The 19,609-nt window shown below is 44.4% G+C and overlaps 1 protein-coding gene across 1 annotated transcript; it reads right to left on the bottom strand.

Moving 5' to 3' along the window:
- Positions 1–234: 234 nt before the first annotated feature.
- Positions 235–18,777, bottom strand: LOC133217837 (S-adenosyl-L-methionine-dependent tRNA 4-demethylwyosine synthase TYW1-like). The gene is made up of 4 exons (XM_061363644.1): positions 18,603–18,777; positions 14,213–14,348; positions 4,207–4,280; positions 235–320 (listed from the first exon to the last, which is right to left on the bottom strand). The coding sequence occupies exons 1-4, from the start codon at positions 18,695–18,697 to the stop codon at positions 296–298; spliced, it is 330 nt and encodes a 109-aa protein (XP_061219628.1). The 5' UTR covers positions 18,698–18,777; the 3' UTR covers positions 235–295.
- Between the last annotated feature and the right edge of the window lie 832 nt (positions 18,778–19,609).

The raw sequence follows: 19,609 nt of genomic DNA, 5'->3' as shown, positions 1-19,609 counted from the left end.
TTAGCCAAATGCACACATAAGCTAGCATATCTGGCTGCCTAAAATTAAAAGCAAGAGGTAAGTTCCTTGCATGTAAGATAAGTTCCTTATGTACCGCTGAAATACGTGGAAGAGTTGCATTTGCTCGTATCAGTTTAAGACTGGGAGGAGGAAAAGGGGAGGAAAGAGGAAAGAGAGTAATATACTGATGGAAAAAACATAAAATGGCTCCATGCAGCTTGATGAAGCCTGGTTTACCAAGGGATATCAGATCAGCATAGGCTTTGAGTGCATCCATTCCAAGCTTTCACCAGTGTCAGTCTGTAAACAGTGCACTCGTGCTGAAATAAAGGCAAAATTACATTAACAATACAAAAAAATATCATTCATTTATTCCAAGAACCCAGGGGTAAACCAAAGCAAACCCAAACCAGAAGCCACCTCCCTTGTTCTTCTAAGAAAGCAGCTACTCAGCATTTGCAAGCTGAGCTGCCTTTTTCCATACAAAGACTTATCTTTTATATATCCAAGCACTTGTTTTTTACAACAGCATCTCTAACTTAAGGGGAAAACAAGAAGGAAGTTTCTCTCTTTGGTCTGCTTCCCCAAACATAAAAATCTCACCATTAGTTGCTAGACAGATATTTTATTTCCTCCATCCGGATCATCTGGCACTGGTGAATTTCAGACAGGGGACAGACCATTGTGTGCCCCTGCCCGTCAACTCTTCCAGCACACCAGGCACAACATCGCCAAGAAAAGGCTCTCCCATGATCAGAGTGGTTTGGGTGGGAAGGGACCTTAAAGCTCATCCAGTTCTAACCCCCTGCCTGAGAGCTCATCTCAGTCTCCCTCCTGGCAGGTTAAAGCCATTTCCCCTTGTCCTGTCCCTACAGGCCCTTGTCCAAAGCCCCTCTCCAGGTTTCTTGTTGGCCCCTTTAGACACTGGAACATCTTATTGGAAGCACAAAGTGACAATGTCACAACCAGGAAGCACTGAAAACACCCTGCTTATGACGTACAAAAGGTCTGGAGCAAACCATTAGGAACACGCACAGTAGCTGCAGCACTAATAACTACAAGAACAGCATCCACGCTCGTTACCCTCTGCACAGGGCACCTGGATTTCTGCCTGGACCATCCCATGGCTGAGTGTCATAGCTCCTCATCCCACCAGTGCCTCTTGGAGACGTATTTCTGTGCACAGTGGCAGAGAGCCCTCTGAGCACTTCTTTCCTTGGACTTATTCTGATTTTCCCCTTTAGGAGCTGCTCACCACAGAAGTGACTGGTGAAAAAAGGCCTTCTACTACTGATACAAGCACTTGGCCATGGAACAAATCATCTTGCTGCTTCATCTGCCTGTTTCCATTTTTTTCTCTCTCTTTCCCTTCATCTTCCACCAAAGTTTTATTTCACTTATCTCTGGGATTTTTTTACAGAGCAATCTTCCAGCAAACTGTTTTTTTAATTAACCCATTTTCCTTCCTTGACACACTGTAAAACGTGACAAAGGCACCAGACATGCGGAGTAAAAGAGCACTGCAACAAATCCATGGCAACCTAAGATTCCACAGCTGGGGCCAGGCTGAATCCCAGGGCTGGAATCAGACTCTCCTGCACCAGAGAGTCCAGGTTTAGGCTCAGGTTGAGCCAAGAGATTCTTCCTTCCCTGTTACCCATGACATGCCTGTGGCACAAGGTTACCTGAACTTCAGTGCCATGGGAAGCATGCACACTGCTTGGTTTATTACATTTTTCAAGCCAGAAGCAGAAGCTACTAAGGAGAGCTGCAACTGAACTCTCCAACACAAAACCTCAAATCATTTACCACTGGGATAGAATCATAGAATAGTTAGGGTTGGAAAGGACGTTAAGATCACCCAGTTTTAACCTTTGGACAAGGGATCTAAGGACAGGACAAGAGGGAATGTCTTTAACCTGACAGAAGGGAGATTGAGGTGAGCTCTTAGGCAGAAGCTCTTCCCTGTGAGGGTGCTGAGGCGCTGGCACAGGGTGCCCAGAGAAGCTGTGGCTGCCCCATCCCTGGCAGTGTTCAAGGCCAGGTTGGACACAGGGGCTTGGAGCAAGCTGCTCTAGTGGAAGGGGTCCCTGCCTGTGGCAGAAGGCTGGAACTGGATGAGCTTTAAGGTCCCTTCCAACACAAACCAGGCTGGGATTCTATGATGTCACACACATTCTGCAGAGGGACAAAACATAAGTGCCACCAAAAATGGTTCAAAGCTCAGGCTAACAGCCTGAACACAGGAGGAATGGTGCCAGTGCCAAGTGAACATGGTACTGCAGGAACAGTTTCGTGGAGAGGATGAAACAGTTTCAGCTTACTTTTATCACAACATTTTCTAACACAAATTAAGCACAGTGCTTCAGCAAGTGGTTCAATGAAGGCTTATATGAAAGGAGCTGTTTTTTTTCTGCCATTTAAATCTCATTTTTAACACCCTCCAATATACATCCTAGATGATTTTAGAAGACTAACTCTAAAGTTCAAGTACTTCATAAAACTAAAAATGCTACAAGTGCATTAAAAGGGCTTTTTCCCCCACAGGGCAGCACTGGCAAGCAATAACAGCAGCCTGTGTGTATTATCCATCACTTCAATAACTGAACTAGCACAAAAGCTGTATTAACTAATCATGACTGGTGGTGAAAGAAGTGGGTAGAGAAAGTAAAACACTGCCAAAGGGATACAGAAAAAAAATAGCTAGCAAAATCAGAAATTAATATTGTGACTGAAGAAACATCTTTCCAGAGGGCAACATCTCTCAAGTGTTGTCTGGGAAGAGAGAAAAGCTGGTAGAAGGGACATATTAAAAGGAGTAAGGGCCTAATACCACAAAGTGTTAGATATAAATAATCCTTACAGTCTGCTGGCGGTACAAATACACGATCCTGTTTTATTCATGTATTATTTGTATTTGGTTGTACAATAGGGCCCCAGGAGATCCTCTTGTAAGCACTGAAGAACAAGAATTAAGAGCTTAAGCCCTGAGATTTTAATGATCTAAAGCATCAGGATAGAAAACCAGGCTGCAGTGCTTTACACCCCACAATTCCACAGAAAGCAACCATTATTTCCCTTCACACAGCCATCAGAATAACATTAGCAGGAAAAGAAGAAATAATGTGATAAGGAACCTTTGAATGAGTGAAAGTTGAAAGTGTGGAACCACATCTATTTTACACCAAGAAGCTCTTCCTGCAGCAGATCACCCTGCCAGGAAAGGGGCTGTGCTGGGGCCATTGGAGTGAGAGCCCTACCACCTATCAGGTTATAATTGATGGAGATTAAATAACCAGCAATTCAGAGCTCAGTGAAGAACTGGTTGCAGAGAGAACAGTTGAATGTGCTGAAGCAAATAATCTTTGCAAGGCTGGGGAGTCAGAATAACTTTTAAAGTAATTCTATGAAAACCATGGAGGCCATCAGAGCAGTTATATGGCACGATGCCTATATGGCAACAAGCTGAGGTCACAACATATGTCAGAAGCACAATGCCCATCCTTAGGAACTGCCAAAATAGCACCAGGAAAGGTACTGCTCCATAAAGACAATTAGCAGCAGGTACTTTGAGTCCTTCACGGTGGGAGATGCTCCTTCAAGCCAATGCACAGTGCTCAGGAGCAGCGGGACTACATGTTTCTGTGCTCCTGCCCAGTTCTAACAAACTTCTCCAAGCCTCAACCCACAATCTTGGATATAAAAAGCCGCTAATGAGGTGCTTTTGCCTGCACAGGATGCTGAGCATATGGGTAGAAACTGAGCAATCTTACACAAATAGGCCTTGCTTCCCTGATCCTTTGCTCAGGTTACCTCCCTACAGACTGCACTAAAACACAGTGTGTGGGGTTTCTTTTGGGATCATATGTGGCAGTTGGTCCATTAAAGGCAACTTAATACAGAATATTGTGCAAGAAATACCTTAAAAAACAGGAAAATGACTAAGAACCACTTTGGTACATACCACACTATGACTTGCTTCCCCAAGTCTTTCAAATCTTACCCTTTGGAGGACAACATAAACCACATCAGTCTTGGCAACATGCTCAAGAAACAGAGATATTGCACTTTCTCTCTCCTTGCATTCTGAAACCCGTGTAGCAACTGTCACCTTTTTTTAATGGGGTCCCAAAAATGCAACTCAACAAGGTCCAGCTCAGCCTTCTGTTCCCCAAACGTTTGAGGATAAAGTAATGAAGAACCAACCTGGGAAAAAGCAGTTTTTCCTTTAGGCAACTCTTGCTAACGTCTTTCCAAGCTCCTCCGAAATCCCAGCAGCCCTGGAATGCCAGAACAGGGCACAAGGGAAAATAAGCCCAGTTCTTAGTTCCATTAGTATTTCTTACTTCCTTCAAGGAAAAGCTTGACTTGTAAACTGACTTCAGGATGCATTCTCTAGCTTCCCAGGAAGCAAGAACCTGCTTTCATCATGACACAGAACAGGATAAGAAATGAAACACGTGCCATCACCCCACAGCCCCGCATGGTGCTGGGGCTCTGGGCAGGCTCCTTGCTCTCACACAGTGGCAGGAGGCAGCTGCCCTTTCCCAGTGAGAGCCCCTGTGAAGACAGAAGCCATCCACTGTACAGACTCAGTTCAGTTCCCTTGTTCAGGTTATGCAACTCCTTCCTAAGTGAGCGAGTCCTGAATAAAGATATCAAAGCAATTTTCACACTTGGAAATTACTTGTCACAGGGATGTGATCAGAAAAAAAAACCAACCCTGCAGCCAAGCAGCTTTTCACCACATTCAATAAGACACATCTTTATGCATAAAATCCCACAAAAGGATAAAAGATCCAAAACACAGCAAAAAGAAATCTCAAATGCCAGCACCCCCCAAATTTCACAGCTTTCCGAAGCTTCCAGTTCAGCCTGAAGACAGGGTCTCTGTACGAGAACTGGAGATCACTTCTGCCTCTCCTAAATCCAGCCCTGTGGAACCTCCAGGTTCCCAAAAGCTCTGCAGATGAGCTGTGGCACCCATCACGCTCCCAGAGAGCAACTTCAGGGAAAGACTCGGCGCCCTTGGATAGCAGATTAATCTATTCCTCTGGCAACCAGGGCCCTCCCCTTAAATAAAGGGCCTGTCATTTCATTCGGGCTCATCTATCACTACACAGCCAGCCCTGAATACAGGCACTGGAAGGATGACGTCCTCCTAGAAGTCACATTGCAAACACCTGAGAGCATTCTGCTGAGCAGAGCTGCACAGGAGAGGAGGGCTTTTTTCCTTTTAAAGATTAACTCAGCAGAGAGCACAAAAGTTTTCAGTTTCCTTTTCTCAGGCTAGCAGGCATTAAAGAAAAAACCTGAATAGGTTATGCTGCGTAGGTAGCTACTAAAAACATATATTGTTCAAGCATTTGCTATTAATACACCAGTTGAGGCTTTGTCTTCGTTGTTAAAAAAGGTATATATTACCATAGAATAATTAACATGTTAGCTACTCTGCTGTAAAACCAAGGCAAAGCCTAGGACTTTGAGTTTACTGCTAGGAAAGCAAGAGAACTCAACCCAGCATCAACTGCAGAGCAGCACTAAACCCTTTCTCTTCACCTAGGATCTGACAGCGCAACAGTTGTCCACATGTCATCTCCAGGAGGGGGAGAAAACCAACCTCAGAGTCACCACCACCCTCTTTTTGGACCCTGCACCAGCTCCAGAAGCTCTTCCCTGTGAGGGTGCTGAGGCGCTGGCACAGGGTGCCCAGAGAAGCTGTGGCTGCCCCATCCCTGGCAGTGTTCAAGGCCAGGTTGGACACAGGGGCTTGGAGCAAGCTGCTCTAGTGGAAGGTGGGGTTGGAACTGGATGGGCTTTAAGGTCCCTTCCTACCCAAACATTCGGTGATTCTGATTTGAGGCAAACTTTCCTCCTTCTCTTGGGCTCCCCTCCTTGTCTGTAGCTTGTTCTTAATCTTGTCCTTCTCTTGACTTCCTTGCACTGCCAGGGTTACAACTGCACTATTAAATAACATGTTTGAAAAGATGCCTCTCCAGGATCACCACACCAGGTACCCTCATTGTTAGTCAAGCAGTCAAGCCTGAGATATAGTCCATGGAGGTAAAGGGACACACCAGTGGGGAGCTGTAGCTAGGATGTTTTAGGGAATGTGAAATGAAAGAAAGGTGTGGGAAGTCCCAGAGGGTGGTTTCAGCTCTTCCCCATTGCAAGACTAGCTCTGAATGCCTCTTCTCTTTCAGAGACATGATCAGACACAAGTATGTCTACCCCATCCTGTGACATAACACACAAAGTACTGGCCTAGATGAAATCAGAGGTACCTGCTCAGCTTAAAAAGCAATCAGTTTTATGGGCAGATGAGAGCAAGGCAGTGATTCTCCTGCCTTGTTATTTTTGCACCTCTTTGGCAAAGGGAATGTCTTGCAGATGGGATGGAGCCAGAGTGGCCAAGCAGGTCAGCTGCTGGCTGAGCTCCTGTGCTCCTCCTCATTTTGTGATGAAGAGCAGCAGCTGGAGCTGGACAAAGTGCTTGTCACTTGGTGCCTGCGTGGCAGGTCCCTGCTGCTGTGGCAGCTGCTGCTCCAACCCGTGTGACTGTTGTTGTGCTTAATTGGAGATGCCCATGCAGCAAAGGTCCTGATCTTGCCTCTGTGTGGGAGCCTTCACAAGAGCATCCCCTGTCAAGATTCTGGTGTAAGTCCTTTCAAAGTCAGTGGGCCCTGGGCACAAACTTGGAGCCTTGCTGAAGGCTTACAGGTTTCCTGTAGCCCCTTTAGGCACTGGAGCTGCTCTAAGGTCTTCCCTTAAGGAGCCTTGTCTTCTCCAGGCTGAACAAGTCCAGCTCTCTTAGCCTGTCTCCAGAGCAGAGCTGCTCCAGCCCTGCAGCATCTCCGTGGCCCAATTCTTAACACACAGAGTTAGGAACTTACAGAAGAAACTTGAATGACATTCAGATGTGCAAAAGAAAGGTGAGGGGTAAGAGCATGTTTAAAGACAGAGGCCAGCTTCAGCAAAACGCTTCTGGCTAAAGAATGAACTCACCATTCACCCAACTCCCTTTGGATCCAATGCAGGATCCCAGTCTCCCCCATGTCAGTTGCCAGGCATTCAGTATTTATAAGCCATCCCAGCAGTTATTTATACACACAGCCAAAGACTTGGATGCTTCCTTACAGACCTCTATAGTTGGAAATCTCAGCCAACAACATGAAATTTTGCAGGACTCTAAAAGAACATTCCTCAAAATCAGTGCTTTTTGCTCAGCAATGGGAAGACTAAACCACATTTTAAATAACCCTGAAATAATGATGATTTGAGTGAGGACTTGTAAGATGATGAAAAACAAAGAGGCATCAAGCCTGTAAGGTAAAAAGATTTGACAAGATGTCAGCACTTGCACTGGTGTAAATCACAGACAGCAGCACCCGGCAATGCAGTAACGATGGACGTGAGACCAATGGCATGGCACAATATGGCACACAGCTCAACCCACACCAGGGAAGGGGCTATTGGATTTAAAAGAATAAAGTGACACTCCTTATCTTGGGAAACAGCAAACCAGCATACGCAACTTCAAGAGTTCAACAACGAAAGCAGGGCTTAATCTGCCATAAAAACATAATTACCTCCTTAAAAATCACTCTCACAGGCTGTGAAGCAAAGGATTTATAGTATTTTTCTTCTGGGTTTTGTCCAAATCATCTAAGAATAGAACTGAAAACCCCCACGAGGATTTGCTGAAAATCCTGCCCATTTCATTTAACAAGGAACAACATAAACAAGAAGTCTGAAATAAATTTCTTTCTTATTGATTAAGCAATTCTTGCAAGCTTACTGCTCTTGTAAAGCTCTAACTCAGGAGTCAGGCTCTAAAGCAATAAACGTTCTAGAAGGGTAAATAAAATTTAACATTTTACCTGCCCATCCTATTTAATAGCCAAGCTCCAACTTGTGCTAGGGCCTTATCCTTCTCTCAGGAAAGAACTTCTGCCTAACATCTAACATGAACATGAAGTAACCGGGCATCTCTGTAAGCCAGCTGGTGGGACACTCTAGAAGCATCACAAACAACATTAGAGCTCTCCCTTGCCATAGTGGCAGCGTCCTGTTGTTCCCACCTCACTTGAAGTGTGGTATTTCTCCATCAGATTCATAAGTCTGTTCCCTATAGACAACTACAACAGAAGCAATGCATGAAAATGGAGAATTTAGAGCAGAATCAGAAGGATTTGCCCAATGCAACAAAAATAGCAACCTTCTATTCCGTCAACTGCCAGCACAGCCAAAAAGCATTGGCAGGAAGCTGCCTAGCAAAGGCCTGATGAAGAAGGTCGCAATGCTGCACAGTCTTCACCTTCTGTAAAGGAGTCTGAGTCCAATCTGTATCCAAGGAATAACCTTGATTATTTCAAAGGTCTCCCTAAGCCTGACATATGGATTCAAAAATTACATTGCTTCTTACAAAAAGAAAATCACAACAAAGAGTTTTAAAAGGCCTTAAGTGTCTCTGGATTCACCTTTTACTCCCCACTTGAGAAGTCTGCCTTGGGCGATTATGCTTGACATTACCTAAATCTCTGATGTCTCAAATTAAAGTATCCTTTCAGAGCCCTAATCTCTATGAAAAGCAGTCAGATCCTCCCACTTTCACAGAAAGTTGGACTCTTCAGAAGAGTCCTACAGCAAGATATGGCTCCTCCAGATGGTTAAGCAAATTTCAACACAAAGCCAGAATGAAATTGATGCAATGAAGCAGATTTTGACAGTCTAAACAGTTGCATCAGCACTATGGATCATCAACCCTCCAGTTCCAGGGCTCACCACCACCTATACTCCCTATGCTCCTCAGGTTTTCAAACTAAGGAGTTAGAGGAGATCATTTACAATGAATCTAGTTCAGTTCCTCCACCATCCAAACAGATGAGCTACCAAGAGCTCTTCAAGGATAATAAGAAAGGGAGATGCTCAAATTAGTCAGCACAGGAATTGCACATGACTACTGCACTTAGAAATGGCTGAACAAATTGGACAGAAGCTGCAGAACCCATCACAAAGGCCTTAATTGTATAAAAAAGCAGTAATAAAAATTCACCTTTTATTTGCCAGTTTGCTTCAATCTTTGGTACTGTCACTAATTCACAGGTTTCTGCATTCAAATATGTACAAGAAAATAAACTCCACAAATTCATACAAAAGATACTCCAGCAGTTCAGCAGCTTCAGAAGAGACTGAATCCATGTGTTATTTCTGCATTCCTTACATTGGCAAATCTAACAGCAGTTTCATCCAAGGCGAAAATGCAGGACTCAGCTGTGTTCAAGACTAGGTTGGACGGGGCTTGGAGCAACCTGGTCTAATGGAAAGTGTCCCTGCCAATGGCAGGGGATTGGAACTGGATGAGTATTAAGGTCCCTTCCAACCCAAACTAGTCTGAGATTCTATGATAACAGACAAAGCATTGCACAAGGACTAAGACAACATGGATTTTACTCTCACCTCTGCCTAGGGCTCACCGGTGACAAGAGACAACTTGCTTCCCCGCACCCAGTTTCACATTCCTCTCTTTATAAGACACGCAGGAACAATCAAAAGCTTAGAATAACAGATCAGTTTGATTGTGAAGTGTGTTTATGAACATTTTTCTCCTTTTCTTGCCTGCAAGCAAACTCAAGCGGTACTGGAACAGACAGAAGAAATAAGATTTCACTCCCTCTGTAGCCAAGTATCTCGCTGAAGCCTCATTTGGATCGCTGCTTGCTGTAAGCTAAACTGAAAGATGATGATATATTTCAGAGACAATAACTTAATATTAACCACCATACCTTTGTAACACTCATCATACTGCATTTCAAAAGCCTTACACCGTAAGTCTCATTAGCAAAACCATTAAAACAAGCACACAGCTGGTGGAGAGCAGTTGCTGTGCAGAAGAGTCAAATTCTTCCATATTTCTAGTGGCAAAATTGATTACTGATTCTAACATCTGTTGCAAATTTTACATTTAAATTCTCCCTACAAAGTCACTTCACTCAGAAGCATCAGACCAGGCTCAACAAACCAGCTCCCCCCCAAGTAACCACATAAATAGTCTCCAAGCAAATCAAATGTTCTCTTTCCATAAAGCAATTGTTACTGTCATAGATCATATTATAAGCACTAAAACATGCTTAAGATGTAATTCCACATATTCACACTGTTTGTAATCACACAGAAGGCCAGGGTAACTTTGGGGAAAGGATGAAGTTGGAGAACACAAAAAAAAAAAAAAAGAAAACTGAAGTAAACAGCACCAGATGCAAGTCTGAGAGTGTTTAAATATGCAGCTGCTGTCTTCATCAGCAAGCAGTGGAAGAGAAACAACCTGTATGCAACAAGCTAATGCAGAACTGGAAGATGGCAGCAAGAAATGGGTTTATTTCATGCCTTTCTCTGGACAAACCATCTTTGGCACCTTCCAGCAAGGACCAGAGGTACCAAACCATGCACAGTCAAATATGTGATATCCAAGTACAAGCAGAGCTAAGAATTCTGTTTTCTGGCCAGCTCTTTGAGGAGCTCAGTGTGACAGAGAATCTCAGACTGGTTTGGGTTGGAAGGGAATTAAAGGTCATCCAGCTCCAACCCCCTGCCATGGGCAGGGACACCTTCCACTAGAGCAGGGTGCTCCAAGCCCCTGTGTCCAACCTGGCCTTGAACACTGCCAGGGATGGGGCAGCCACAGCTTCTCTGGGCACCCTGTGCCAGCGCCTCAGCACCCTCACAGGGAAGAGCTTCTGCCTAAGAGCTTAACTCCATCTCCCCTCTATCAGGTTAAAGCCATTCCCCTTGTCCTGTCTCTGCCAGCCCTTGTCCACCCAGTTTCCACCAGCTCACTTCTCAAGCATGTCAAGATTCTGCTGGTATGTCCATCACTATTTTTCTCCAGTTATTTTCAGAGTGCTTGAGCAGAAATCTGTAAGCACGTTCACCACACTGGGTCACTGCATCCCTGCTTCATTCATCAGCAGCTCAGTGGGAGATTCCCATTTGTCTCAGTCAACATCCCTGTCGCTTGGGAAAACACTTGGTGATTTATGGTCAACAAGAACAATAGTTTTCAGAGTTTGTCAACATAGGGAATGTGATCTAGCAACTCTGAGGGAAACAGCACAAAGTCAGAACACAAATGGATCACAAGTCTGACTGGTTGTGAATGACCACTCATGGAACACCAGTTGTTTCCTTGCTCAGCCACCACTTTTGGTTAATGGTACTTTTGAGAAGCATAAAACTTCCAAGGATGTTAAGTCTATCTCTTCCCTCCTGAGCTTCTGGACTCTCATTATTAATTTGTACATCATTTCTCATTTGGATATAGCATTATGAAGCAGCAATGGCTGAAAGAAATGCCACTGGAACAGTTCTCATCCTTATGAGGAGAACAAGGACTCCCATTCTCTGTGCACTTGAGTCAAGTCACCTCTCAATTATTCTTATGAACTCAAGGCTGTCAGAGGATGAGACAAGACTTCTCAAATGTGATGACGTTTGGAAAGGGCACAATCTGAATTGCACATGTTAATGTCTCTCTTTTTTGCTCTCAATTTAATTCGGAGGGCAGAAGACACCTGACAAGAAACAAGTGAAGCCTTCTGGGAGTCTACCTGCTGCTTAACAAAACCTCTTTCAAAAAAACATTTCTCAGCATAGAAAATCTAGCACAAAAATCATCTCGATGAGAATCACTCTAGAAAGGATAAAACTTGCTCCAAATAGCAGTGGACAAAGAGGAGGTTTCTTGCTATTCGCTGCAGAAAGAAATATCACCAAAACATTTTAACTTTTATTCCTGAACTTCCTTTGGAAATGCTGCAGCAACTCATCACCAACATGCCGCATGATGCTGTCAAATCATACTGGGAAAAATTCACTATTAAATTCAATCTTTTACTAAAAGCTCAAGAACTTGTGCAGAACTTCAGTTAAAACCCTGAAATCCATTATCAGTTTAACTGCTTCACTAACGCAAGAGATTTGAACCCTATCTCTTTGGCCAGGTCCTTCCCTTTCTATTCCTAACAAGAATCAACTTGCTTTTGGGTGGCAGGAAGATGTCCAAGAAGGACATCCTTATTCTTTCCTCACATTGAAGCATGTCCTCTTCCTTTCTCCCACTTGTCTGTTTCTGTTACCAACATTCTGCAGCAGAAACTGTCTTTAACCACTCATCCCTGCAGCACCAAGCATGGAGCCACAGGAGGCACACTAGCAATCAGGGTAGCTGTGCAGGCACAGCACTTGCCAACCACCACAAAGGCAAGCCCAGCAAGGTACAATTTGTGCTTTTAAAAACTCTCTTTGTCCATTTTTATTTGTTAAATGCAAAGACCAAACCTCTCCATGATGCTTATTAGCACTGACTCATATCAGCTGCAGTGCCAGCTTGTCTTGGTCTCAGGAGAACTGAATAAGTCTGAATGGTTTGTCAGGCAATGTGAAAATATGGGATTTGTATTTTGTTTCCAGATACATTAGCATCACTTCCCCAACACAATGCATTAGCACTTCCCCACCTATTCTGACACAGGAACTACATTTCTCAAGAAGCACCAGCTTTCAGCACCTTTCACTTATCACAGTCCTAGTGAGCAGTGCTTAACATCTCATGTGAACACCAAGCAACGTGCTTCTGCCAGGAAGCAGTTCAACATAATTTCTGGGTACCAGAATCACACATAACATTTAAGAGAAAAACCTAACACAGAGCAGCTTCTTTCGTCCCCCTTGTGTAATGATGCAATGTGCAGCTGAGCAGAGCAAACCAACTGGAGCAACTATTAATGGGCTTTTGTGCTATTAGTGTTTCAAGGACCCTTCAAAGTGCGGTTGCTTTGAGGAGAAAAGGCACCTTCTAGTTGAGTTTCTCTTTCCTCTCCTCTTCACCTTGACCAGAGTATTTTTAGCTGTATGGACCGACTTGCCAATACTTTCACCTTCAATTCTTTGCAAGGGAATTTCTGACAACACACAGCAGTGAATGAACCATATCTATCCAGGGCCAAGAGGGACAGAAGAAAAGAAATGGTGGGCAAAAGCAAGTTTCCAAAAGACTTTTTCAATATTTTTGCCTTCAATATTTAGCTCCTTGTCTTTCCACAGCATCCTCTACTCACACAGAGAACTTAGTAAATTTGTACCTGATTTCAGTAAGCTCAGAGCTTGTCCTGAAATGTTGCTTGACAAGATCAGCCAGCACTTGCACACAGGCCGCTTTGATAAAGCTACTCACAGCATTTGCAGGAGAAAGTCTCACACAATTACACTGAGCATCCCAGGTCTACTAATGTGGATTTGGCAGAAAATGGTCCACCACTGTCATCTCAGAAGGCAGAAAATCTCATTATTCAAATGGAACAGTCTCTCTTGTCTGTTCATCTCATCAGGTATCATGTCAACTTCTGCTACATCAGCAAACAAAAGTACTTGCTTCCATATTACCTATCAGTACGTAAGACAGGGAAGACATCCTCATGAAGCCCCGTTCTTACCAATTAATGCGATGCTGGGACCACGAGTGCTTTATTAATTACTACAAAGCTTGTTAAATGGAAGACTATGCTCTGAGCTGACAGCAGCAGCCGTGATCCCATCGGCCTTCAGGTCACTGCTCAGCTGTCTCCAACAGACACCAACTACTACAAACCACTGAGAGTGCAAAGAGTCACCCTTGCTGTTACTCTCCGATCTGTTATTTTAGGTAAATCTTCCAGAAATAAGCAGATTTTTATGTAGCAGGAGGGCAACTGGAGCTATTGAACACCAGCACACACATTGTCAAGTCCTTTATCTACTGCATCCTTTGAGAACCAGTGCTAAGAGCCACACAGGGATTTATGACTCTTCCTAAGCTTCCCTGGATTTCCAGTTTTCCTTCAGCAGCCTGCTTGCAGTGTAAATGCTCCATCAGGAAATTATCTACTGTTTTATAATCCCTCAATCTCTCATAGCATCTTCTAGTCACAGCAGAGTTTACTGTCCCATTTGACACACATTCTGCTCTCTTTTTGTCATTACATTTCTCCCCATATGGAAAACTGATCAAACGTGCTGGACTTCATACACTTCAACGTAAAAAACATGCAAATATGCTCAGAATACACCCAGAACCCACTCCACGGTCCAGCTTAAGCTTCTCAAGTCTTCTCCTTTTGTACTGAGTGGATAAGGCCCAGAAGAAAGAATATTCCAAAGCGCACTCTTTACTGGGTACCTTTTCAGACAAGGCCTTTAAACTGTCCAGGAACCTCTGCCAGAAATCCTTGAAGAGGGGCCGATCAATTCTCTTCAGGCTTTCCTTGGTGCTGGCATCCACGCTGACATACAGCTGCGTTACTGGCTCAAGGTTCCTTGGAAATAAAAGGGAGAAGGCAATTGTTGTTTTCAGCCATCACTGCTACCTCAATTTGTGTTTTCCTACTAAGCACACGTAAAATACAGGACTTCTAAACAAGCTGCTCTGCTGCTCCAGTAGCGACAGCAACTGCCCAGTATTTACAAGGAAAACTATCCAAGTCCAGTGGTTCATCTCCATCAAGTGACTATCATCTTAATAGCAAGACATTGTAACTTAACTTTCCACAAATACATCCCAAAGCTAAGAACATTACACACAGAGGCCTTGGTGGATGGTTCAATTATCTGTTCCTTACTGAACTAGAACATATTTCACTCCAGTGTAGCTGCAACACATGCAGAAAGGCTTCCTAATGCAGGTTGCCAGGGGTTAGCAAGAGGCACTGAAAGGCTCTGCTTCTCCCCATAGATACCATAAAGTCCCTTCCCCAAGCTCTATTTGCTCTGGCTGATGAAGAAATAATCCTGTTCAAAAGAAATGCAGCCATAATTCAGCCACTTTCTACTGGACACACAGAACTCACACCTGGCCTGCAGCTGGCATCAGTCAAACGATTTTTGGAAGGGAAATCAAAGCTGTTCAGAAAATAAAACCAAACACAATCCCCCAACATGTTCTCCTTCCACTTCCAAGGCTCTTATTTCATATAAATCCTTCAGTATAGTCTTTCTGGTCACACAATGCCAGTGAGCACAGCATCTGTGAGCCCAACAGCAGGAACTTCTAAAAAGATTAAACCTCCTCTGGAGTGTGAAGAGCCTGGGTTGAGTCTAATCCCTTTCGTAAACTTCAAGGGTGTAAAGGAGAAGCAGCGTCACTGCAGCCCATTAGCAAAGGGATAATGAAGGACATTAAGAGGAGCAACCTAAAATGAGGGCCCTTACCCCAGAAAAGACTGATCAAACCAGCGAGTGTGACACACATCCACCCCTCATGACATCTTCCACCCCATGGAATGACAGCATCTTAATTGTACCATGTATTTCTTCACAGTTTTAGAACATTTTGCAATCGTTATGAGCAGGCCACGGTCCCAAAATGATTTGGCTCTTTAGAGAAGATGAACATAAACTAGAAACTATTATTCAGCTGCCAAACAGTGCCACCTAAAAATACACCACCCCCTGGTCTCCAAAGGTGACAAAGGGACGACAAATGGCCAGAATGAGACCAAGCAGAGCCCTTGCTACCCAGGAAAATCCACTTAGCACAGACAATCAAACAACGTATCTGAACGTATTCTCTCTGTATGTATTTTTGAAGACTGAAATAGCCCAGAATAAATACAACATTTTAGGTTTTAAACAAAAAAGAAATTAAAAAAAATCAACTTGTTTTGCAAAGAGGCTTGTCTGGCCTGGCAGCCCAAAGCCACAACCTCCAAAATGATCATGTGTTCTAGGAGTGAGTGGATTGAAGTACTCTGTTTCAAAGACCATGGCCAAAACACTCCTTTCTTTACTTAATGCTGCATTTTCCCAATTAAAAGAGCCCCCACAGAAGATGGAGCGAGTGTTTTCAAAACGTGACCTGGGAAAAGTCACCTCTTCTCTGAGGATCTCAATCCTCAGGACAGGCAAGAGCCAGACTCACTGTTGTACTGAAGAAAATTAAGGAATTGGAAAAGATCCCAGGGAGGGATTTCTACCCCCACATTGCTCTGAAATGGAGAGGTCCACAGGGCTCTGCCATGGCTGGAACTGGAGCCAGTTTGACCTCATGCATGCTTTGCCAAAGGGGAACAAGGAGAAGAGGCACAAACAGATGTTCCTGGAACACAGCTACATTTCATACTCAACAGAAAATATTGTTGCATAGTACCAGGATGGATTTTCCAGTGTCTCTCCTACTTTTTGGTTGTAATTTCCAATCCAGCTGAGATCAAATTCACTGCGTTTACCACATCTGAACTTGGGCAGTCATTTCTGACTGAGAAGGACAACACAACTGAAGAGCAGCAAATTGTTCTCAGCCGCCTACCAGCCATGAGGGTTTTTCCCCAGCCAGACAGGAGATGGCCTGGTCAATGAGATAAAGAACAGAAACACCAAAATGAGCATTTGTTTATGAGCAATAATAAGCACGGGGCTTTAAGACCTAGTCTAGTGAATGTTCTACAAGAATTATTGATGCTTGTAAACACAAACCCATACACAAGGGTTCTTCTTCACAGCCACTAATAAAAAACAAGAGGAGGAAGAGGACCAGAGCCAAGTAACTGCTCAATGTGAGCTCATGTGCTATAAAACCTCCTTCACTTTGTAATAACATTTTTGTGCCTGCAGGCAGATGAAGCTGCAATCATAGAATCATAGAATCCCAGACTGGTTTGTGTTGGAAAGGACCTGGAAGTTCCTTCAGTTCCAGACCCCTGCCACAGGCAGGGACACCTTCCACTAGAGCAGGCTGCTCCAAGCCCCATCCAACCTGGACTGGAAATACAAAGTCCCGATAATCCAAAAGTCCTTGAAGTGCAAATACAAGAGGAGGAGGAGAAGAGAAGAAGGCACAGGCAGCACCTGCTGCAGACCCAGCCAGAGGGCTGCAGAGCCCACAGGCCCAGCTCCGAACATGAGCACAAACCCCAGGCCCCACTCCCTGTTATAGCACTGGATGTCAGGGGCCCTGCTGCCAATTTTAGGACTTCAGCTCCCCTCTGCTGACAGTGGAAAAGTGAGCATGGTGCAGGCTTCAGTTACCATATTAAGCAAATCACTTGCTTTGATGAGCCAAAGCTCAGTTGCAATTTTTAAGACAGCAAGACTAGCATTTTACCACTTTCTTTTTTGTTTCTTTTTAAAAACACTCCTCAGATCCTAAGAAATGCAGCTTCAAAATATAGCACGTGCTCTCTTTTTAAATTGCTATTTTTAGGACAGAGCAATTTCTGTCTCTCAGGCACATAATACATGACAAAGTAACTTGATTACACAATTACTCAATCATTTGGAATGCCTTTGTAGTGTATAATTACTTGCTCAAAAATTGCATTGCCCTCCCCGCTCAGTGCCAAATTCAGACCACGAGAAGGAAGTGAAAAGGAAGTACCACCACAGAGTGCTAATAAAGAGAGGCATGGAGCGGACAAGACAACCTAAGTAACCTAAACCACTCTGTGCTCAGCTCCACTAATGTGCTCAGTAACGCCAGGGCTGGACTTCAGCAGCAGCAGCATTTAACAGTATTGTGATGGGTTCCCAACCCCCTCGCACCATGTGCTGTGTTTCCTTGCTGCATTGCTTCAGATTTTCAGATTGCTTCAGGTTGTTTGGAGACACTAGCACAGGGTGCCCAGAGAAGCTGCGGCTGCCCCATCCCTGGCAGTGTTCAAGGCCAGGTTGGACACAGGGGCTTGGAGCACCATACTCTAGTGGAAAGTGTCCCTACCCATGGCAGGGGGCTGGAACTGGCTGAGCTTTAAGGTCCCTTCCAACCCAAACCAGACTGGGATTCTATGCTTTTGTTAAAAGCAGCCTGGATGCAAAAGAACATCTGCCACAGGGATTCTTTGCATTTGTAAAAACTCTTCCATCAGAGATCATTAAAATGTTTTGAGCTTTTTTAGCTGAAATCCACCCAAGAGGGAGATTAAAAACTACTCATCTCACTTTGGCAGAGGACTACATGCTTTTCACCTTTTCTCATCCTGCACTCCAGGTTCTGCTGGAGATACTGGAGATAAATTTTGGGTTTGAACTCTTACAGCTGGTCTTAGAATCATAGAAAGGTTTGGGTTGGATAAAACCTTAAAGCTCATCCAGCTCCAGGCCCCTGCCACAGGCAGGAACACTTTCCACTAGACCACGCTGCTCCAAGCCCTGTCCAACCTGGCCTTATGGAGTTAGAACAAAGATCAGACCGCAAGAGAAGCTCAGCAACAAAAAAGGCAACTTACAAGCTCAGTCACCTGCTCTTGCTGTCAGAAACACTTGTACTAGTTATCATCCATGTCCCCAAATACAACACAGAGCTCACTTGCTCTTCTTCCGTTGCACCTCCGGGAGGTACTATATTACATCCTCTTCCCTTTCAGAAGTAAACACACTTTAAGAGATATAGAAAGGAAAAATCAAAGTGGTAGAAAGAGATGAGAAAGAGCACAGGGAGATGAAGGTTAAAATCAAATGGATGCCGAGTGGGCTTCTTTATTGTCAGTGCAGAGCTGACTGATGAGCAATAAAATGGAATTAAAACACAGGTCTAAACTCAAATGTTTTAGTAGGTAGGTATTTTGTCCAGCTCTTACCTAATCTCATCTGGGAACTGTGCATTTGTAACCAGGAAAGCAGAGATGCTGTGCTTGTGCAGAAGCCTCACAAACCAGTTGATCTCCAGGTACATGATGGGCTCTTCCACCAGTGACAGTGCGCAGATGCTTTGCAGTCACTGCTTCCTCAAAGCGAGCTGCTTGTACTCCTGAGATGCCTGCAAACAGAAGGAAAAACGTGCTTAAATCAACTAACACCCCCACCCAAACCATGCATCTGTATCTAAAATAAACCCTGGCACAAGGAAGACTGAGCAAAACCAGCTGGAGTGCTCCTGAAGGAGAGGGGACACCAGAGCACAGCCAGTGTCCACCAAGAGAGCTCTGCAGTAACCCACAGCACAGCAATACACAAAGATACTTGGAGCCCTGCTAACAACTGCAAGTAACCTTCTAGTAATGTTTGAGTCAATCTTTCCACTGCTAACACCTCAGTGAAGCCTCCTGAATGCTGAGACAGAAACAAAGGAGCCAGTTTAATGCCATTTCACATAGTTACCTTGAAAAAGAAAACCAGGGTATGTCTGTCTGCTGCTGACCCCCACTGTCCTGCAACCCCACAGAGAGCAGCTCCCCAAGAAGCTGAGCACACTCCCCACACAAAGCACCAACAACCAGGTCCAAATCCATACTGGCAATCACGTGAAATGCAACTCCACATAGGATGCATTTGAAAAGAAAACCCAAAACATAACACCATCCTGAACAGCAAGAGATGTTTCGAGAAGAGGAAAACCCCAGGAGCTCAACTGCAGCATCCATGTGAAAATGCTGTCTATATGTGTTTTACCCGTGTGTTGTACCCAAGTGGCAGGGGAGAGGCAAATACTCCTCTGGAGTCCTCAGTACAGAAAAGACATGGACCTGTTGGAGAGGATCCAGAGGAGAGCCACAAAAACAATCAGCGGGCTGGTGCAGCTCTGCTCTGGAGACAGGCTGAGAGAGGTGGGCGTGTTCAGCCTGGAGAAGACTCTGGGGAGACCTCA

This window comes from Neopsephotus bourkii, unplaced genomic scaffold (genome assembly GCF_033783945.1).
Source record: "Neopsephotus bourkii isolate Nb327-2 ecotype Australia unplaced genomic scaffold, CSIRO-AGI_Nbou_v1 NB_1154, whole genome shotgun sequence".
NCBI classification, from domain to species: domain Eukaryota; kingdom Metazoa; phylum Chordata; class Aves; order Psittaciformes; family Psittacidae; genus Neopsephotus; species Neopsephotus bourkii.
This window is presented reverse-complemented; position numbering and strand designations above follow the sequence as displayed.